The 23,321-nt window shown below is 46.3% G+C and overlaps 1 protein-coding gene across 1 annotated transcript in view; it reads right to left on the reverse strand.

The window, feature by feature from the left end:
• Window positions 1-23,321, reverse strand: part of ZCCHC24 (zinc finger CCHC-type containing 24) — a 70,153-nt gene that overhangs the window by 4,726 nt on the left and 42,106 nt on the right. Inside the window, exon 3 of the mRNA XM_090278291.1 lies at window positions 3,244-3,408. Coding sequence (XP_090134417.1) covers window positions 3,244-3,408 — 165 coding nt within the window. The remainder of the gene's footprint in view (window positions 1-3,243; window positions 3,409-23,321) is intronic.

Genomic DNA, 23,321 nt, shown 5'->3' on the forward strand with positions numbered 1-23,321 from the left:
CGGGCCAGGACTTCTCTGAATGCCAGTGGCTAACTCTGTCTGAGTGAATTCTGTTCAGTTAGAGAGGACGCTCCTGGGACACCTAGCAGCCCCCTGATCTTCCTCTTCCTTCAGGGCCTGCACAACCTGGAGAGAGCCCTCCACGAAGGCTCCAGTGAGGAGAAGAATGAACCCTTTGAACAGCCCCAGCCATGCCCAGGGGCTGGGAGAGCAGAGTTCAACCCAAAGGGTGAGCATGCTGACCATCAGACATGGTGGGCTGTTATTTTTGGACTGAGGTCCCAGACCTTTCCAGGAATCACTAGGAAAACTTCAGGAACTGGGATGCAGTCTCCCTTAGATGGCCCACCCCAACTCCATCCCAAGACATGCTCCCAAAACACTGTGTGCATGCCAGGTGCCTGTCTTGGCACTCCAGGGCCTCAGCCTCTCCCTCACTGCCATTAGGATGTGGGCCTGACCCTCGTCCACTGGGCCGCCATGGCCAGCTTCAAGTCCATCTGCCTATGTGTGACAGTGTGGGTGATGGGGACCATGAAAACCTTGGGGGGTAGGGGAGCGGGTGTCTGTAAACAGGAATGGAGGCGAGCATGAGGGTCATAAAATCACAGAACGATTTAACCGCGATAACGCTCTCCTCACTCTTCTAGTAGGATAGAGACCAATCCTCTGCCGTGGCTCCAACAAGCCCCATGCAGCCCCGTGCTGGGCACTCTGCTTCACCCCTCAGCTACTCCCATGCTCTGTGCTGGCCTGGCCCCTACTGCACACATGCTGTTCCCTGCCCAGCAGTGCCCCCCTCTCTGCTGCTCCCACCCAGCCCCCTTAATCCACAACTCTCCACTCCCCATCAGAGCACAGCCTGGTGTCACTGCCTCAAGAGAGCCTTCTCCATGTGCCACCTCCCCGACTGCCGCTTCCCCTTCCCTCGGGCCTCCTCCACCCCCACTGCTGCTACTTGTCCTGGTGACTTCACAGGGTCCTCTTCAGAAACTCCTCTCTGTCCAGCTCGCTGGCTCCCAGGACCCCACATTATCACATTTGTCCACATATGCCCAACTCTTTGACCTTCTGCCCTCTGAAACACTTCCCCCCTGCAAACCCCTGCCCCATAGTCCCACTCACCCATCTCCTGCCCACTCTGCGCAGTGACTGGAAAAAGTTACAGAACTGGCCTGGTGGCTTTGCTTACAGGTATGAGTATGCTGCTTGGCAATCCAGCAGGTTTCTCTGGTAGGCCCTCTCCTCTATTGCTTGTCCTTCCTCAAGCCCACCACACTCCTCCTCACCCTCATTCTCAGCTGAAAACCTCATGTGCCATTTCCCTGAGAAAACAGAAGCCTTGGAAGTGAAATTCCTCCTCTCTGCACTACCAAACCATCAATCTTCCTTATAACCCCCACCTCCCTCCTTCCCTCCCTCCCGTGCTGATGATAAGGCATCATCTCTTGCCCCTGTATCATCAGCCTTTTGCTTTCTTCTAGATCAATCTCATTTGCCTGCAATATGCTCCAGGCTCTCCATCTCTGTAACAGACACCCCAATGCCACCTTCCCAACTTCAGCTACTGTCCCATTTGTCTGCTTCTCTCCACAGTCAGATCCCCTCGACGGAGTGGACCAAGAAGGTATTCCCTCTGCAGACCGGCCCAAGAGGCTTCCTCCTTCATAGCCCCGTGGACATGACACCGCCAGCAGGTTCACTGTGTCCTGTCATCTCCACTCTGCCTGCACCTGACCTGCAGGGCATCAGCTTTAGGGGGTCTCAAACCTCAGCTGTCATTCAAATTCTCATGTAAAAGGGATGCTCCATAAAGCCTGAGGACCACCTTCTCATGGCCAAATATCAAGGGCACGTCTCCATGGATTATATCTGACATCTTAGCACCGACCACCACTTGTCCCTTTGAACAGTGCTCCCCTGACCCCCAGGACTCCATGTTCCATTTCTTCTCCTCCTGCTGGGTCCTTCTCCTCCATCTGGCCCCGAAATGCTGGGATCACAACATGTGCCCTGGGGAATCCCTTCTCTACTCTGTCCACCTTCTGCAGGAAATCTTAGCCAGTCCTTAAAATCCTTTAGGTCAGCGATACCCAGTTATGTATGAACCAGCCTGACTTCTCACCTGAGCTTCAGAACAACAGAGCCAACTGCCTTCTTGACATCGCAACTTGGATTTTTAGGAGCATCTCAAATGTGATGTGTGTATCAGAGAACCCTTGCTTTTATCTAGAACACCTGTGTTCCACCCCGCCCCACCCCAGCCCAGGCTGCTCACCTCAGCGATGACCACCTCCACCCACCCAGGTGCTCAAGCCCAAAGTGTGACTGTTCTGGACTCCTGCCCCTCCCATACCTTCCACATCCAATCCGGCGACACTGTGTTGAATCCAGATCTAGAGCCACCTCCTTGACTCAGACCTCTTCCAGCTCACATGGGACTTGGCCATGGTTTTCCCACTGGTTTCCCCATTCTCAAACCTTCAGCATCCCCCCTCCACCCAAAATTCATCTCTACACACAACCAGAATAACTGTCTCAACATGAAGCAGAAAGCATGTTGCTCAGGAGTTTCCTCCTGTGGTCCCCAAGGCACCAGGCGTGCCGTCCAACTCCTGCTCCTTTCCTCGTACTCCACTCTCCTGCTCCTCACTGAGCTTTGGGCTTGGAGCAGCCCAAGTCCTCCTGGCCTCAGAGCACCTGCACCTGCTATCCTCTCCTTCCTCCTAGGGTGGCCACCTGCTACTTGTGAGAGGTCTAGCTCCCTCCCCTCTGCCAGGTTTCCCCTTGCAGCCTGCAGCGAGTAAGTCCTCCCTGGGATCAGCTGCCTCAGCCCCTTCCCAGCAGGGCAGGTCTGTGGGCACCTGGGCCACCAGCCCTGTGCACAGTGCCTGGCAAACAGCTTTCCCATAGACATGGTCAACTGGATGAATAAATAAACAAAATGCATGTTTTCTGCAGCCTCTCTGCTTCCCAATAGCACCCAGTTCAAAACTTTCAAACTTCACCTGGGGTCTGCAGACTTGGGGTCTTGGTTCAGTTGACCCTTTACCCGCCTCCCCTTCTGAGATCAATGGGCACCCTCTCACCCCCATTTCAGATGAGACAAGAAAAGAAAGAGCTAACTTGGAGGGACCTTGTCATAGAAGGAGGACTAACAAGGGACAAAGTCACCCTCCCTGTCCCTTCAGAGAGCCACTGCCACAATGCTCACCCACGGCCCACCCAGCCCCTCCGGCTCACCTGCTTGTGCGGGTACACGTTGATGTGGCACTTGATGCACTCCTGCCCCATGTTGGCCCAGGAGTTCCCGCTCATCCATTTTCTCTTGCACTTGGGACACTTGTACTCACCAAAGCAGCGCTTTTTGCCCTGGTATGGGGTCAGACCCTCGCCTTTGGGGCGTGCCTAGGGGACAGGAAGCAAACACAGGGCTTTGGGGCCCACCAGGCAAAAATGCTGCCCCCATGGGGTCCCACAGTCTCCCTCTTCAGCTTTCATCCCCTGTGTCCCTGTGTGCAAGGACTCTGTTCCCAATCCAGAGAACACCAGGGTCACCGCAGAGCACACACGGGAATCCAAGGCTGAAAGACAGAGAATAGGGGATGTGGGGGTGGGGGCGCATATCTTTTTCAGATTTAAGGGAGCAAAATACTTGATGGTGGCTAGGAATTACTTCTTCAATTCAGATGTCATCAAGAGGTGACAGGTGTTTGGATGAACCTGCACACAGGCGCTCGTTGGCCCACACAGTGGTATGGTTTAAATGGTTATTGAAGAGGCAGCACAGGCACCGTAGAGCCTGGTACCTGTGCAGTGTAAGTGGGTCTCCCCTCACGCCTGCTCCCACCCTCCTTCTCCCCTACCTGGAGCAATCCTAATCTCCTTTATGTGCACCACCCTAAAGACACACTCTGCATATACAAACACATGCAATACATGTACACACATGCTTTCTTTTCCCTCGTTCATATAGAAACAATATACTGGTTCTGCATCTTTCTTTCTTTCTTTTTCTTTCTTTCTTTTGTTCTTTCTTTCTTTCTTCTTTTTACTTAATAATGTATCTTGGACATATTATTGTAAGGGATAAATATATAATAAAATATCCTTTTCCCACATCAGTAGAGACAGACCTCTTGTTTTCTATTTAACAGTGGCAAGTCCCAGTGTTTGCCAGTCACTGTTACAGAACATCTGGGTGGTTTCCACTATTACAAACAACACTTCAGGGAATAACAATGAGTGTGTGTGTGTGAGAGAGAGAGAGAAAGAGAGAGCATTTATGGAATAAATTCCTAGAAATAAAATTGGTATGCACATTTTTTATTTTTAAAGGTAATGACAAATTGTCACCGCCCTCCCCCAGGTGTACCAAATTAACACCCCATATCCTCACCAAGAGAGTTTCATCATCGCCAGTCTGAGAGGTAGTAAATCCTCTCAGCGACGTCTGGCCAAGATGGAGGCCTAGACTGACATGCTCCGTCTTCCTCCACAACTAAGAAGGAACACAACTGCCGCAAAACCAGAAATAACCAGAAGTTCCAGAAAATAAAGCCAAATGGAAGTCCAGCGTATGAAGTTATAAACAAGTGGTGCTCCTCCAGACGGGTAAGTAGGGCGAAGCCAGGGCGGAGAGGCCAAGCTGTGCTGGCTGCAGAAGCTGTGGCAATGGCGGTGGGACAGCAGTAAGCACAGACACCTGTATTAAGGAGAGGTGAGAAGGGCCTGGGGAGCACCCCCAGCTGCAGAACAAATCAGTCAGCTCATGATTCCAATGCCAGGGAAGACAGACCCCCATTGCCTCAGACTGTGAGGCCCAAAGAGCATGGGAACAGAGGAGGAGGCTCCCAGCCTCTCAGCAGAGAGTGAAGAGCAGGAATCAATCCATCTTGGACCCCCTGCCCCCATGCAAAACACCACAGTGTGGTGAGAAGGGTCGCCCAATAGTGACGAGTGTAGGAGGTGTGACAGCCCCACCCAGGAAGCAAAGGTAAGCACAAAACTGTCAGGATGGCACAGATCATGATAGAGATCCCAGTAATGCAGCTGACCAGGCACCAAAGATCTAATCTAACTGCTCAGCAGATAGGAAATCTTTCTGAGGCACCGTTCAGAGCTTTGATTATACGAATGTTTACAGACATAACAGCAGATCTTCAACAAGACAGGGAAGGAATGAAGGCTAATCCTGCTGAAATGAATAAAAACACATATGAAACTAGTGGTGAGGGAAAGAAAACCAGGGATCAAATCAACAAATCGGAACATAGGGAAGGAACAAACAGTCAATCAGTGTAGAAAGAGGAAACGAAATGTGAGGAAAATAAGGAGAGGCTCAGAAACCTCTGGGACAGCTATAAGCGGGCTAACAAAGCAAGCCAACATCAGAATCATAGGGTTGCCAGAAGGTGAAGAAGAAGAAATAGAAATTGGAAAATTATGTGAGAAAATAATGAAGCAGAACTTCCCGAACTTGGGGAAGGAAATAGACTTACAGGTCCGGGACGCACAGAGAGTTCCAAAAAAACTGGACCCAGGGAGAACCACACCAAGACACATTATAATCAAAATGTCAAAAATTAAGGATAAAGAGAGAATCTTAAAAGCAACGAGAGAGAAGAAGAGAATTACATATAAAGGGGTCCCACTAAGACTCTCAGCTGATTTCTCAAAAGAAACTCTGCAGGCAAGAAGGGACTGGCAAGAAACATTCAAAGTACCAAAAAGCAAAACCTACAACCACGATTACTTTATTCACTGAAGCTGTCATTCAGAATAGAAGGGCAGAGAAAGTGCTTCCAGGACCAAGTAAAACTAAAGAAATTCATCAGGTCCAAACCACTGTTATATGAAATGTGAAAGGGACTTGTTTAGGAGAAAGAGGATCAAAACTATGAACATTAAAATGAAAACTGTTTCACAACAACCAACAACGAAAGCTAGGGAACCAAAACAAAGGCAAACTAAGTAGGCAAGGAGAGTGGGAAAAGAATTATGGGTATGGGGAACATTTTGGGGGGAGAGGGAAGTGGGGAAAGGGAAGGAGATGGTACAGGAGTTAAGAAGCATAGTAGGAGGGAGTGGAGTAGACAGGAAGATGTTGAGAAAAAATATATGCACAACCAATGGGCATGGACTAAGTGGGGGACAACTGGAGGGAGGGGGTCACTGGGTGGAGGGGAACAAAGGGAAAAGGAATTGGGACAACTGTAACAGCATAATCAATAAAGCGTATTAGAAAAAAAAAATTCTCTCAGAGTAGCTTTGACCTGTATGTCTTTCATTAAGAGCAAGAGAGATGCTCCCCATGCATTTGAGAACTATTTGCGTTTCCTTTATGAACTGTTAGTTCAAATCCTTCGTCAATTTTTTTTCCCTTCTGGGGTTTGGCATTTTTCTTTGTGATTTGTAACTATATTTTATATATTAAAGAGACTAGCTTTGTCCTAAATGGTGTCTTAAATAGATTTATTGAGATACAATTCTACATTTAAGGCATTTTTTAAAGTATATTTTATTGATTATGTTGTTACAGTAGTTCCATTTGTTTCCCCTTTGCTCCCCTCCACCCAATACCCACCTTCCCTCCAGCAATCCCACCCCCTTAGTTCATGTCCATGGGTCATGCATATAGGTTCTTTGGCTTCACTCTTTCCTATATTATTCTTAACATTCCCCTGTTTGTTTTGTACCAACCAATTATGCTTCTAAATCTCTGCACCATATCCCCATTTCTCCCCCTTACACCTCCCAGCTGATACCCCTCCAAATGACCCCCATACCTATGATGCTGTTCCTATTCTGGTTTACTTAGTTGGATTTTGTTTTTATTTTTTAGATTCAGTTGTTGATAGCTGTGAGTTTGTTGTCATTTTAGTATTCATAGTTTTGAGCTTCTTTTTCTTAAGTAAGTCCCTTTGACATTTCATATAATGGCCTGGTGATGATGAACTTCTTTAGCTTTACCTTGCCTGGGAAGCACTTCCTCTGCCCTTCCATTCCAAATGATAGCTTTGCTGGATAGAGTAATCCTGGTTGCAGGTTGCCTATCATCACATTGAATACTTCTTGCCAGTCCCTTCCTGCTTGCAAAGTGTCCTCTGAGAAATCTGCTGATAGTCTTATAGGCACTCCCCTGTAGGTAACTCTCCACCTCTGTCTTGCTGCCCCCAGGACTCTCTCTTTATCTTTCACCTTTGGCATCTCAGTCATGATGCATCCTGGTGTGGTCCCCTCTGGGTCCAGCTCGCTCGGGACCCTCCATGCTTCCCAGACCTGTATGTCCAGCTCCTTCGTAAAATTTGGGAAGTTTTCCTCATTTTTTCAATTCTTGCTTCCTCATTCTGCATTGATTGACTTTTTTTTCTTCCTCATGTGCCAAATCATTGATTTGAACCCCAGTTTCCTTCCCATCACCATTGGTTTCGTGCGGATTTTCCTTTCTTTCACTTAGCATAGACTTCACTTCTTCTCTTATGCATTTGCCATACTCAAGCATATCTGTCAAGCCTGTGAGCATCTTTATCACCAGTGTTTTGAATTCTGCATCTGTTAGGTTGTCTATCTCCTCATCTGTGAGGTTGGCTATCTCCTCGTCGCTTAGTTCTCCCACTGGAACCTTGATCCATTCCCCCTTTTGGGCCATACTTCTCTGTCTCCTCATTCTGACAGGCTCCTGTGTTTGTTTGCCTCCCTGTCCCAGATGGAGTTGTAGCTCCTGTTATGTTGTAAGGGGCGGAGCCTTAGGGATTCATCAATACAGGGCAACCTGTTTCACCACGTTGTGGCGTTGTATGTCAGGGAGGGGTCCGAGAGGGAACAATGCCGCCTGCCCAGCACTTGCCCCTTTTCCAGGCACCTCTCTCACTTCTGCACCAGATGGGTGCCCCTCTAGCTGCTACCCTGGCCATCTTCCCAGAGTGGATGGGTCTGCGGATGTTCTAGGACTGTGGGGGCCCTTTAAACAAGTGGACTCTCCTGAGAGACCGGCAATTTCTGCCTCTGCCCCAACCCCCACTGGTTTGCATAGTAAGAAGCAATGAGGCTTGATTTTCCCTGGTGCTGGGGCCATGAGCTGCTAGGTCCAGTGAAGAGCTGGGAATGCTCCCCAGGTGTCCCTCCTGGCTTTTTAAAATGTGTGACTGCACTTCCCACCAGCTTGCCACTGATGCCACTGATGCCCCCACCACACCGCATCCTCTCCACTCCGGTTCTGCCCCTCCTACCTGTCTGGATGAGTATTTCTTCTTTATATCTTTGTTTGCTGGACTTCCATGTAGTTTGATTTTCTGGAACTTCTGGTTGTTTCTAGTTTTGAGGTAGTTGTATTCCTTCTCAGTTGTGGAGGAAGACACAGCGTGTTTGTCTATGCCTCCATCTTGGCTGGAAGTCTACATTTAAGCCATTTAAGGTGTACAATTCAATGCTTTTTAGTACATTCACAGAGTTATACAACCATTACTACAATCTAATTTTAGAATATTTTTGTCACCCCCCCCCAAAAAAAGAAACCCTGTACCCATTAACAGTCATTCCCCATCCTACCCTCACCTCCTCATCTCACTCAGGCCTAGGTAACCATTAGTCTACTCTCTGACTCTAAATATTTCCGTGTCCTAAATATTTCATAGAAGTGTGATCACAGAATAATTGTTCTATTGTGTCTGAATTCTTCTATTTAGTGTAATATTTTTAAGGTTCAGCCATACTGTAGCACATACCAGTACTTCATTCACTTTCGTTGCTGAAAAATATTCCATTGTATGGACTTGACATGGTATATGTAAATTCACTCATCAGAAAGCAGAGATCTGAGTTGTTTCTAATTTTTGGCTATTACAGGTAATGTTGCTGTGGACGTTCATGTACAAGCTGCACAATGTTATATATAGTTGACTTAGTTGTCCCCATATTAAAAATTAGAGATTTCACATAGAAAAATGACCACATTGGCCCAGAATTCTTATGGTGTCCATTAGGTGAGGTTGCAAAGTAGCCACCCCATCACATGGACACCACATTTGTTCTGACCAGCCACTCCCTGTAGTTTGTGTCACCTACATGGCACGTGCAGGCTTTGGGTTTGAGACAGGCTTAGACACAGGTTTTACACTGTGACTACCCAACCGTGGTTCCTAGGCTGGCCTCAGAAGCATTCCCAGGGAGATTGTTAGAAATACAAAATCGCAGGCCCCACCTCAGATCTACTGACTCAGAATCTGCATTTTAACAAGAGACTCAGGGAATTCATATGCCATTAAGTTTCAGAAGCACTGGGCTATGAGATGATCAGTTTCCATAGTAATGTTTGCCTGGGTAATTGCCCATTTATGAAGTAAAGCTAAGAGCATAGACTCTGGATCCAAATCCTGGCTCTCTGATTTTGAGCAAGTTACTTCACAAGGATAACAATACGAACCCCATATAAGACTGTTGTGATAGATTAACAACTAAAGGAGACAGACAAAAGCAGATCTCTGGTAGTCTCCAACAGGCTGCCTAGGCCCAGACTGGTACAGGATCTGATGCCACCAGGGGCAGACCCAGGAAGTGCAGATCATTCTAAGAAGCACCAACAAACAATAGGAGTCACAAAAATGGGGAGACAGAGAAATAACCCCCCATCGAAAGGAAAGGCAGAGTCCCCAGAAAGAGTGCTAAATGAAATAGAGGGGAGCCAACTATCAGACATGGAATTCAAAACATGGATTATAGGGAAGCTCAATGAGATCAGCAAGCTCAAAGGAAACTACAAAGAACTCCAGGGAAACTACAAGGAACTCCAGGGAAACTACAAGGAACTTACTGAGAATTACACCAGCATGAAAAAGGACATAGAAGCTATCAATAAGAGCCAGGAGGAAATGAATAATACCATTTCTGAATTGAAGAACACAGTAGAAGGAATTAAAAGCAGGCTAGAGGAAGCAGAAGATTGGATCAGCGAACTGGAGGGCAACGTAGAAAAAAATTCCAAGACAGTGCAACAAAATGAAAAAAGACTGAAAAAGAATGAAGATGTTCTAAGACAGCTGCAGAACAACATGAAACATAATAATATCCGTATCATAGGAATTACAGAAGGAGAAGAAGAGGAGCAAGGGATAGAAAACCTATTTGAAAAACTAATGACAGAAAATTTCCCCAACTTGATGAGAGAAAGAGTCATGCAAGTCCAGGAAGGAGGGTCCCAATGAAAATGAACCACAAGCCCTGGCTGCTGTGGCTCAGTGGATTGAGCATCGGCCTGCGAGCCAAGTGTCGCTGGTTCGATTCCCAGTCAGGGCACATTACTAGGTTGCACACCAGGTCCCCAGTTGGGGGCGTGAGTTAGAGGCAACCCCACAGTGATATTTATCTCCCTCTCTTTCTCCTTTCCCCTCTCTCTAAAAATAAAATAAACAAACAAATAAATAAATTTTTAAAAAAAGAAAGAAAATGAACCCCAACAGGCCCACTTCAAGACACATCATAATTAAAATGGTAAAACTCAAAGACAAAAAGAGAATCCTAAAAGCAGCAAGAGAGAAACAGCTAATAACATACAAGGGAGCTCCAATAAGGCTAGCATAAGATTTCTCAGCAGAAACACTACAAGCCAGAAGGGAATGGCAAAAAATATTCCAGGCAATGGAAAACAAAGGCCTACAACCAAGAATACTCTACCCAGCAAGGCTCTCATTCAAATGGGAGGTGAAAAAAGGAGTTTCCAAGATAAAAGAAGGCTAAAAGAAACATCTCCACCGAACCAGCATTGCAAGACATGTTAAAGGGTCTTCTTTAAGAAGATGAAGAAACAGAGAAAGACAGAGAGGAACACAAGTACAAATGGGGAAAATGACAATGAATAAGTACCTATCAATAATAACCTTAAACATAAATGGATTAAATGCTCCAATCAAAAGACATAGGGTAGCTTAATGGATTAGAAAACATGACCTACATATTTGCTGTCCACAAGAGATCCACCTTAGAACAAACGATCTACACAGACTGAAAGTGAAAGGATGGAAAAAAGTACTTCAAGCAAATGGACATGAAAGAAAAGCTAGGGTAGCAAATCTTATATCAGACAAAACAGATTTCACAGCAAAGGCCATAAATAGAGACAAAGAAGGACATTTCATAATACTTAAGGGAAAAATCCATCAAGAAGATATAACCATCGTAAACATACATGCACCCAACATAGGAGCACCCAAATATGTAAGGAAATTTTTGAAAGACTTCAGGAAGGATATAGACAACAACACACTCATAGTAGGGGACTTTAACACCCCATTGTCAACAATGGACAGATCTTCGAAGCAAAGAAACACCAGAGATATTGAGGCACTGAACAACACTCTAGATCAAATTGACTTAGTTTATATATATAGAACTTTTCACCCCAAAGAAGTAAAATATACATTCTTTTCAAGTGCACATGGAACATTTTCAAAGATAGACCACATGGTAGGACACAAAACAAGCCTCAACAAATCCAAGAAAATTGAAATTATATCAAGCATCTTCTCAGATCACAATGGCTTAAAACTGGAAATCAACCTCAAGGAAAAAACTCAAAAACATTCAAACTCATGGAGAATGAATAACATGATATTAAATAATGAATGGGTTAACAATGGCATCAAGGAAAAAATCAAAAAGTTTCTGGAAACAAATGATAATGAATACACAACAGCCCCAAACCTTTGGGACACAGCAAAAGCAGTCCTGAGAGGAAAGTACATAGCAATACAGGCCTACCTAAAAAGGATAGAAGAATCTCTAATAAAAATTTTAACCCTACAGCTACAAGAACTAGAGGAAGAACAACAAGCAAAGCCCAGAACTAGTAGAATGAAGGAAATCATCAAGATCAGAGCAGAATTAAATGACATAGAGACTAAGAAAACAATTCAAAAGATCAACAAAAGTAGGAGCTGGTTTTTTGAAAAGATAAACAAAATTGACAAGCCTTTAACCAGGCTCATCAAGAAAAAAAAGAAAGATGGCTCAAATAAATAAAATATGAAATGAAAGAGGAGAAATCACAACCAATACCACAGAAATACAAAGGACTGTAAGAAATTATTACGAACAACTGTATGGCAAGAAATTTGACAACCTAGATGAAATGGACAAATTTCTGGAAACATATAATCTTCCAAAACTGAATCAAGAGGAAGCAGAAAGCCTGAACAGACCAATAACAACTAGTGAAATTGAAGCAGTAATCAAAAAACTCCTGGCACACAAAAGCCCTGGACCAGATGGCTTCACAGGTGAATTTTACAAAACATCTAGGGAAGAACTAACTCCTATCCTTCTCAGATTATTACAAAAAATCCATGAAGAGTGAAGACTCCCAAACTCGTTCTATGAAGCCAGTATTACCCTAATTCCAAAACCAGGTCAAGACACAACAAAGAAAGAAAACTAAAGGCCAATATCACTGATGAACATAGATGCTAAAATCCTCAACAAAATATTGGCAAACTGGATCCAGCAACACGTTAGAAAGATCTTACACCATGATCAAGTGGGATTCATCCCAGGGATCCAAAGATGGTTTAATATTTGCAAATCAATAAACGTAATACACCACATAAACAAAATGAAAGACAAAAACCACATGATCATATCAATAGATACAGAAAAAGCATTTGATAAAGTACAACATCATTTATGATGAAAACTCTCAGCAAAATGGGAATAGAGGGAGCATACCTCAACATAATAAAGGCCATATATGAGAACCCTGAAGCCGACATCATACTCAATGGGTAAAAACTGAGAGCATTGCCCCTGAGGTCAGGAACAAGAAGACAAGGATGTCCACTCTCTCCACTCCTATTCAACATAGTCTTGGAAGTTCTAGCCACAACAATCAGACAAGAAAGAGAAATAAAAGGCATCCAAATTGGAAAAGAGGAAGTAAAACTGTCATTATTTGCAGATGACATGATAGTGTACACAGAAAACCCTATAGACTTCACAAAAAAACTACTTGACCTAACAAGTGAATTTGACAAAATAGTAGGGTACAAAATCAACATTCAGAAATCGAAGGCATTTCTTTACACCAACAATAAAATATCAGAGATAAAAACTAAAAAAAAAATTCCTTTTACCATAGCAACAAGAAAAATAAAGTAGCTAGGAATAAACTTAACAGAGGAGGTAAAAGACCTATACTCAGAAAACTACATAACACTGAAGAAACAAATTAAGGAAGATACAAATAAATGGAAGCATATACCATGCTCATGGATGAGAAGAATCAGCATCATTAAAATGTCCATACTACCCAAAGCAATTTATAGATTCAATGCAATCCCTATTAAAATACCAATGACATATTTCAGATACCTAGAACAAATACTTCAAAAATTTATATGGAACCAAAAAAGAGCCTGAATAGCCACAGCGATCTTGAGGAAGAAAAACACAATAGGAGAAATCATAGTACTTGATATCAAACTATACTACAAGGCCACAATAATCAAAACAGTCTTATACTGGCATAAGAACAGACATAGAGACCAATGGAACAAAATAGAGAGCCCAGAAATAAACCCAGGTCTATATGGTCAACTAATATTTGACAAAGGGGGAAGGAACATAAAATGGAGTAAAAAGAGCCTCTTCAACAAATGGTGTTGAAAGAACTGGACAAGGACATGCAAAAAAAATGAAACTAGACCACCAACTTACACCATGCACCAGAATAAACTCAAGATGGATCAAACACTTAAATGTAAGCCGTGGCACCATAAAAGTCCTAGAGGAAAACATAAGCAGGAAAATTTCAAATATCCCACGTAACAACATTTTCACTGATATATCTCCTAAAGCAAGGGAAATAAAGGAAAGAATAAACAAATGGGACTACATTAAACTAAGGAGTTTCTGCTTGGCAAAAGAAAACATCAGCAAGATGAAAAGGGAACCAACCATATGGGAAAATATATTTGCCAATGATACCTCAGACAAGGGATTGATCTTCAAAATATATAAAGAACTTATACAACTCAACACCAAGAAGACAGACAACCCAATTCAAAACTGAGCAAAGGAACTGAACAAACACTTCTCCAAAGAGGACATACAGAGGGTCCATAGAGATATGAAAGAATGCTCAACATCATTAGCCATCAGAGAGATGCAAATAAAATCCACAATGAGATACCACCTCACGCCAGTCAGAATGGCCATCATCAACAAACCAACAAACAATATATGCTGGTAAGGATGCGGAGAAAAGGGAACCTTGATGCACTGCTGGTGGGAATGCAGACTGCTGCAGCCAGTATGGAATTTCCTCAAAAAATTAAAAATGGAACTGCCTTTTGAACCAGCAATTCCATTGCTAGGATTATATCCGAAGAATCCTGAAATATCAATTCAAAAGAACCCATGCACCCCTATGTTCATAGTAGCACTATTTACAATAGCCAAGTGCTGGAAACAACCTAAGTGCCCATCTGTAGATGAGTGGATCAAAAAACTGTGGTACATTTACACAATGGAGTACTATGTAGCAGAAAGAAAGAAGGAACTCCTGCCATTTGCAACAACATGGATGGAACTAGAGAGAATAATGCTTAGTGAAATAAGCCAGGCAACGAAAGAATAATACCTTATGCTGTCACCTATTACAGGAGACTAATGAACAACACAAAGAAACGAGCAAAATTGAACCAGAGGTATGTAAACAAGGAGTAGACTAACAGTAACAAGGAGGGAGGGGGGAGGGAGAGAAGGTGGTAAGAAGGGGAAGGGTCTAGTCAAAGAACATGTATAAGTGACCCACGGACATGGACAACTGGGTGGGGAATGACTGTGGGAGAAGGGGTGGGCAGGGTGCGGGAAAGCAATAGGGAAAAAAGTGGGACAACTGTAATAGAAAAACAAACAAACAAAAATTTTTAGTGGGGGAAAAAAGGAAAATATAAAAGAACGGAAATGCAATTTTAGTGAATACTAGAAGGACAAGGATTTTTCTTCACACTGTATATTTTTCTCCCTATCTGATCACTCCAGAATTTGGCATTCTAACGAAGTAAGGCAATGACATAAGGTTCTTTGCATAAAACTAATAAGACCAGTTGTTAATAGAGGTTTTGTTGACCGAGACTTTGACTGGAGTGTCATGCCTAAAGGAGACATGCCTGGGTTCTGGTTGTTACGAAAAAGTCCTGAAGAACTAGGATTGACTTTCGAAGGTAATAAAAGTCCATGAGAAAAAAGGCCTGGTACCTTGGTTGGTTGTGCAGTCCATGGCAATCTTTCCAGTGAAAGAACGAAGGTTGCTTTCCTGAAAGACGGCAGAAGGGACCTTAAGGCATAATGCAAAACCTGAAGGACTTGGAGAAGACAGGTATTTACAGGCAAGGTTGAATGGCAGGTATGTAGCTCAGCTCCTGTGCCCTGAATGGCAGACTGAAAATCACCCTAAAGGTTCCTAAATGTAAGTTCCAGCAAAGCAGGCTTAAAGATCATATGTGGTCATTTGCTGCTTTTGTAGTGTTTATGCAAATGTACAGGATTAATTAAAAATGGACTTAATGCAGTCCCTTTAATGACAAGGAGGGTAATCTTAAGGAGAAAAATTGCAATTCAAGGAAAATCACAGCGCTCAGTGGTAGACTATAAAATAGTGCAGCTAACTGTCTTTAAAGTTTCTTTTCATGTAGTTTGTTTTCATTTGAAAGTTAAACTAGGTCTGTGGCATCATCAAAGATGCTTAATTTACAGACAAGAAGAATGTCAAACGCCTTGCAACTGAATGTCTTTCCAATAAGACAGTCTTACAGATTTAGAGACTGGTTTGTGGGTTATATTGCATAAACTAACACGTTTTCTGTTTTCGAGCGATTGTCTGTACGTATAGGCCTCACTTAATCCTGTCTGCATCGCCACCTCCTGAGACTCAATGGTGAGGCTGAACTAAGTGGTTGGAATACAACAAGGATGCCAGCCTGTTAAACCAAGCACACTGTTGTCCGGGGACAGCCAACTGACCTGGAGTCTGCACAATCTTTCCCCATGTGGGAAGGCCACCGTCCCCTTCACACCTCCACTCTTATTAGGGATTTCTGGACCCAGGGTAGGTAGGATGACGACCATGTCCAGTTTGAAGCAGCTAGAGGAGCTCGAGACCTTTGCCCATTGTCCTTTATAAGATTATAAAGGGTCTTAAGTCTGAGAGGGTGGGATTGTTATTTTTTATTGTTTAAAAAATTAATTAATTATTTATTTTTTAAAAAGAATAATTTAGGAAAGGGTGAAGCCAGAGAGCTTGTATGTACGACCCATGGGCATGAACTGGGGGGTGGGGGTTTGCTGGGGGAGGGGTGGTGCTGGACAGAGGGGAGCAAGGGGGAAAAGATTGTAACTATTTTAACAATATAATCAATAAAATAAAATAAAATTTAAAATAAAATAAAATTACAATTCACAAATAAAAATAAATAAATAAGATTATAAAGGGTCTTAAGTCTGAGAGGGGGAATTGTTATTTCTTATTGTTATAAAAAATTAATTAATTATTCATTTTTTTAAAGAAAGAATAATATGGGAAAGGGGGAAGCTGGAAAGCTTGCTTGTATGCATGACCCAAGGACATGAACTGGGGGGCAGGTGTGGGATTGCTGGGGGAGGGGGGCACTGGGCAGAAGGTAGCAAAGGAGTAAAAATTGAAACTATTGTAACAATATAATCAATAAAATATACTTAAATAAAAAAAGACTGCTGTCAGGGTTAAATGAGACAATACATGTAAAACACTTAAAACAGTGCGCTAGTCACTTGGCCTCTCTGTGCCTGGGTTTCTTCATGTGGAAACCCAGGATGATGATGAAGGGCCTGCCTCTCGGCAGCTGGAAGAATGGGATACATTCACGCACAAGAAAGTCTCAGCTCAGTGGTGGAACACTGCAAGTACTCGGTCACCATCCACAATTTCAGTGTGATTCTCGCCTGGGCCTTGCACAGGAAGAGGGCGTAGACACGTGCTAGGTGATGGGGAGGCCAGAGCTGAGACCAATGGGTGTAACATGTAAGGAAGAAAGTTCCAAAGATGGGAGGGAGGCCCGGGTAGAGGTAGGCTTGCTCTCCTTGGGTTGTGGGGAATGTGACAAGCAAGAAAGGAACAGTATGTTCACCTTCTGGAATTCCAGGCAGGGACAGAGATAGAGAAAGGCCATGGAAACTGCAGATTCTGCTGGCAGAGGACAAAGGGAAGAGTGAAGAGAATAGATGTTTATGAAGCACTTGTCTGTGTGTTGGCTTTGTGCTCAGGGCTCCATGTCCTATCAGGCCCCCATTCACCTCTTCTCATAACCCTGTGGGGCAGGGAATATCATCAACCCATTTACCAGGTGGTAAAACTGAGGCCTGGGAAAGAAGCAGGACTTGCCAAAGAGTTTCCAGTGTGTGAGAAGCAGGAGGCTAGGCCCAGAGGCCTTTTCCACAAGGTTACACTTGGTACATCTTTTCAATCACTCCCCATGTGTGTCCCCATCATGAAGCAGAGGTCTGTACTTGGGACAAGAAATCCCACAGGCCCCAGGCCCCTAGCTCAGTCCAGCCCAGCCCAGCCCAGCCCAGTGGCTTTGCCCTTCTTCAGGTCAGAGGAAAGTTGTGGCCTGGTGGGCAGGGGTGACGGAGGTAAGGAGCCACTTCCTAGAAGGGCTCTGTCCCAACATTGCTTAGCTTATAGACAAAGGCAGGGCCAAAGGTAGTAGGAATTTTTGACAGAACAAAGGCTTCTCTACCCCCTACATTGTCCCTCTGTCTACTCCCAGAAAGGCACAGCCTCTTCTCATAAACTTGAGCATGAAACAGACGATTACTGCCGAAGGCTCCGCAGGGACTGTCACCCACCTCAGCTGGGAAAGATGCCAGGCCCAATCAGGCTCTCCTGACCCAAGCCCCTGCCACTTACTCCTCTGGGGAATCATACCTGCCCGGAGCCTGTGCAAAGTTCACTGAGGCTCAGAAACAACCTCTAGTAGCACAGACGGGCCCTCTGGGGACCAGAGAGTCAAGAGACTTGCTGAAGGACACAGCAAATCAAGGACTGAGCGGGGGAGGAGGGATTGGGTCCCCTGACCTCCAAAGCAGGGCTAGAATTGCTGTGGAGGGCAGCCTGAGAAGTGGGAGGCAGCGGCTGGCATGGAAGTATGAAGGAGGCCCTGTGCCAAGGAGCAGTGAAAACAGAGCTGGGTGGGAAAGCAGGAGAAGCCATCAGGCAAGTAAGCATCTTGGGAAGAGATGCAGGTAATGCTGACACTGTCTGACCACTTCTTCAGAGTTTTCTTTCCACCAACTCATGGGATTTCTAGCCAAAGGCTGTAAGCTGGTGAGCTCCCTGTCACTAGGGATGTGTAAGCAGAAGCTGGGTGAACTACTAACTACCAAGGATGTTGCCAAGGGGACTTATGCCCTGCTCAGGTAGTTGAACCAGGTAACTCTGAGGGCACTTCTAACTCTGTAGTCCTTCCAACTCTTGTTAATTGTGAAAGCCAATTGGGCAGATATGGAGAGGGGTTCTCTCAGATGCTGCTGGGGGTGAGAGCTGAACAGATCTATTTCCTACTGTATTTCTATAGTGCAACTTGGAAGTCAGTCTTCAAACTTAAAAAAAAAAAGTCCATTCCTTCCCCTCAGCAAATCTATTTCTGAGTGACCATCCTAAAAATGATCAGAGACGTGGATCAAAGGGCTGCTCAGGAATATTCATCATGACATTGTTTATGACATCGAAGAACTGGAACAAGCTAAAAATTCAACACTGATGCTCTGGTTCCCTAAATGATGTTACACCCTTTGGATGAATGACAACAGAGCCATTAAAATATTTATGAGGATTTTTTAAGGGTTTGGGGAAATGCTTATAAAGAAAGCAGAATAAGTGATCAAAATAGACTGCTTCCAGAGTAAACCTGTAAAAAAGAAAAGGGCTGGCAGGAAATCAGCCAGAAGCATTCAGAGGTTGCCTCCAAGAGTCAGCCTGCTCTAATCTAATTAATGAACTGCCTTTAATGAGTAGGTATGACTCCAGGGCCTGCAAGGCTCCTCCTACCCACGAGGAGGCGCCCTGCACTTTCCCAACAAAGATGGCAGCTCTGTCCACACTCTTCCCCACCCCACACCTCCCTCCCCCACAGCCCTCCACCCCTGCCCCGGACCTTTGCCCCAGCCGGTGTGGAAACTGAGGACTGGGTTCAGGGCACTGGCAACCTCTGGCTGCTAGTTCTGTTGGCACATGTTCGGGTCCAAAGAGCTGCCCTGCCCCCAGCCATGGAGTGGGCTTTCCCGCCTTCTGGATCCCATCTGTTCCCTTGATTTTGAGGAGAGCCAGAGACATACCCACACCTATCACAGGACACAAGAGCCTCGCTGGTCACTCTGCCCACAAAAGTCCTTGCTCCTGCTTCCCAAAGTCCTGCCAGGAGTGAATCAGCCTTTAGGGTGAAGCATGCTCTCCTTTTGGCCCTTTTAGAGTGAGTCCCTTTTGCAGGGAGATGACACTGTCACCTTCGGTAGCTTGAGGCAGGGCATCCCAGGAACCTTGGGCTCAGGAGGAGGCGGCACAGTGGAGTGGTTGAAGACCTGCAGCTATGCCCTGCACATCATGACTCTAGGCTGGTTCTACCATGGGATGCACAGAATCTGCTCTTAGGATACTGGGTTCCAGCTGTGGGCCCCAGCGACAGGCCTCATCCTAGCCCTGGCTGCACCACCTCTGCCTGCCCAGGAGAGCAGGCTGTGCCTGACCTAGCTCTGGGACAGACGAATAGCCACATGAATTAGGTGTGTAGTTAGGGCCAGACCCTCTACAAGTCACTTTATGAGCCAAATAGAACTAGTCCCAGGTTTCAGATGAGAACACTGAGGCAGGAAGAAGTTAAGTAACTTGCCCAAAGCTACACCATCCAGCAAGTGGATCTGAACCCAGGCCATCTGAATCAAGCCCACTCTCTCATTTGTCCTGCAACGTGCCAGGATCGCACAGAGATGAGGAACCTGCCCCGCCAGGATGATGAGAAAAAGGAAAGCTCTCTGCTGGCCCCACAGTGTGTCCAACTGAAAGGCACTGGCTGGAGCCAGGGAGCAGGGGGAGGAAATAAGGAACAGATGGGCTCCTTGCTGGCTCGCAGTCCTGCCAGGTCTGCCTGCTCTCCTGCAGCTGGGCCACTGAGGTGGTCCTGGCCAGGATGGAAGACAGGAAGAGCGTTGGGTCTCAGGGGTTTGCGATGCCTCCCCCACCCCCCCAGATGAAGACATGAAGGCTAAGAGGCATGGGTATCTGGCCCACAGGCCCAGGACTCTTTGTGCAGCCTTGTTGGCCTTCCTGGACAGCCCAAGAGGGTCTGGGGAACCCTCTGGAGGCTAGGGGCCCTCCCCGGGGGAGGTGGTGCCCTGCTCTCCTTGGAGGGATAATCCATCTTTTTGAGCCCCCTTTCTTGGCCCACAGGTGCCCCTCTGCCCTCCCTGTTGTGTCTCCTCAAGGCTGGGCCAGTGAGGAGGGAACAGGTTGAGGCCAGAGGCCCAGATTTTGACCCTGGCTGTCCCATGCCCATCTCAGATCCTCAGTTTCTTCATCTGCCAAGTGAGAGAGCTGCTCCAGAGGAGCCAGAACACTGCCCTTTAATGAGTACTTACTATGTGCCATTCACTTCCCAGACTCTTGCTCTACAGCCCCTCCATTTGACGGGAGAATAAACTGAGGACCAGAGAAGCTAAGCATCCCATGCAGAGCCCCATAGCTGTGGGGACCAGACTTGAATCCTATCTGCTGACTCCAAAGCGACATTTCCCACCCCATGCATAGCCTCTCCATGAAATGGTTATGAGGAAATTAGAGAACAAGCCTGCTCCTAGAACATGACTCACTTCTGACTTCTGACCCTTGATCACCACCTCAATTATTCCTTCGTTCATCCAGCATTTATTAAGGATCCACTGTGCTCAGACTTTGTGGAATATTCCAAGAATATGGCAATAAACAAGACAGATAAGGAATGCTCTCAGAGCCCAAGGCCTTTGCCAACTGTGGCCCATGCCAGTCACCAACACCACTGGCCATGCATTTCCAGACCCAAGCCCAAGTCAGACTCACACCTGCAGAAACACTTGGATCCACATCCTTAGGCCGAGGCCACTCTTCACGCAGTCCTCATGTCAGGCATGGGGCCAATGTGTGACGCATAAAATGATCTCTAATTGATGCAACAGCCCCATGAAATGAGCATTCTTAACCCTAATGGCTGATGAGGAAACTGAGGCTTGGAATAGGAACTTGTCTGAAGTCACACAATTAGAAAACAGCAGGGCCAGTTTCTGAGCTCAGGTGTGTCCAATGCCAAAAACCCACGCTTTTTCTTCTCGTATCCTCTGTGACACTGTTTTAGGGACACTCCAAAGACTCCCACAATCAAGTGTCCACAGATGTGCCCTCGTGGCCTCGGGAGGCAGGCAGGAGGGCTGCCTCTGCCTCTGCAGCCTGGTCCAGGCAGCTGCAGACTCCACTGAGGCCCTAGAGGAAGCAGGGGATCAGAGGACAGGTGGGCTGGGCTGGGAGGCCTGCAGGCTACTGGGAGGGAGGAAGGCCACTGCAAGAAGCCACCTTTGCGCTTCCTCCGGAGCCTCAGGGTCCCTTGTCTGAGCACAGGCATCCTGGAGCCTGCCCAGGCCCCTCCCCTCTTCGGGGTTCCTGCTGCAGCCCAGCATGGGCCCAGAAAGCCTGGCCTCCTCAGCACCCCTCCCATCCGGCTCCCAGGCCAAAGTCACCGCAGAAATGCCATCCTGATTCCACAACACTGGGGCTTGTCAAAGTGCAGGGAACAATGGAAGCTTTCACAGTGTCAGGAAAGGGTCTCAGGAAAACGGTGGGGAGGGGGCATAGAGTGGGGGCGTGAAGAGGAGGGAAAGGGCCAGCTATGGAGGAGAAAACAAGGGGAGACAGAGAGGCAGGATAGAGAAGCAGAGGACATTAGGAATAGGGACAGGAGGTGGGGGTTGGGTGAAAGCCAAGGGCATGAACAAAACTGAGGACAGTGTGGGAAGACTGGACACCTCCGTCCGCTGTGACAGGGGAAGAGAGAGAGAAGGTGGGCAAGAAACCGAAGGGAAAGAGGAAACAAGCTCAGGGTGAAACCACAGAGGCCAAGGAAGCCCTTCCAGGATCCAGAGGGGTGCAGAGGCCCCAGCACCCCCACATGCCTTGGGGAACGGCATCCACAGCCCTGAGGAACCCTGGCCCAGAAGTCAAAAGAAACCCCTCTCTCCAAACCCTGCCTCAAGGCCAGGCAATTTGAAGCTGTCTGGGGCAAAACTTTTTGGAAAGCAAAGACTTTTTAATCACATGAACAGCCACTCCCTAAGTTATCTGTTTCCTGCTTCTGGCTTTCCTCCATTAGCAAACCGCACAGATCAGAGCTAAGGGGCGGGGAGGGAAAGAGGGGCCAGTCCAAAGGGGTGGAAAACATCCGAATCATAGTGATTGCAAAAGGCCTGGGTTTTCCTCTCCTCCTGTGACTGCAGAAACTGCACTGCCATCTACTGCCGCCTAGGGGATGGATTTGCAACCACCCTGCAGTTGGCAGGTAGCTGGATGCTACTCGGAGTCAGAACACCATTTGTTGTCCTGAGTGGGTTTCCAGATTCCTATTGGGGGGCCCATTAGCTCAGTGAGTCCTCTCTTCTGACTGGTCCCTGTCCTGCTATAGCCACCACCGCATTCAGCCGAGCAGTCTCCCCGAGGTACTTTAGTGACCTCTTCAGGCTTGAGGGCTCCTTACCAACTATAGGACTGAGTCAAACACTGAGGTTTTGGGGCCGCTTCCCACTCTGGCCCAGGTGATCTTCTAACACTTGCTGCTACTCCCTCCTACAAAACTTATAGTCAAACAACAACAAAATTAATTCCTACAAAAGATGCATCCCACCCTCCAACCTCCCCCTTTTGCTCTTGCTATTCCCTATGCCCCCAAACGTTTCTCCACCCAGTAAATGCCCCCGTAGCCTTCAAGGCCAAGCTCAGCAGGCACCCCTCTGGCCTCCCACATTTCAGACAGGGTCAGCTGCCCTTCTTCAGGTACTCACCCCACCTTCCGAGTCCAAGCCTTGTGTGCTAGCTGCGAATCCTCCTGCTGCCTCCCCAGAGAAAGCCCTGACTTCCCAAACTCCCAGGGGACTTTGTGGTCTGCACCACTCACTTGGCTTCAGGTCATGTCCTGCCCTGACCCGGCCTCTGCATGCCAGGGATTTCATCCCGGATTTAAAGACATCCACAAACTGCTGTTTCTGCTGTCCTGTTTCCC

The sequence above is a fragment of the Furipterus horrens genome, unplaced genomic scaffold (genome assembly GCF_987537825.1).
Source record: "Furipterus horrens unplaced genomic scaffold, mFurHor1.1.pri manual_scaffold_5, whole genome shotgun sequence".
Lineage (NCBI taxonomy): Eukaryota > Metazoa > Chordata > Mammalia > Chiroptera > Furipteridae > Furipterus > Furipterus horrens.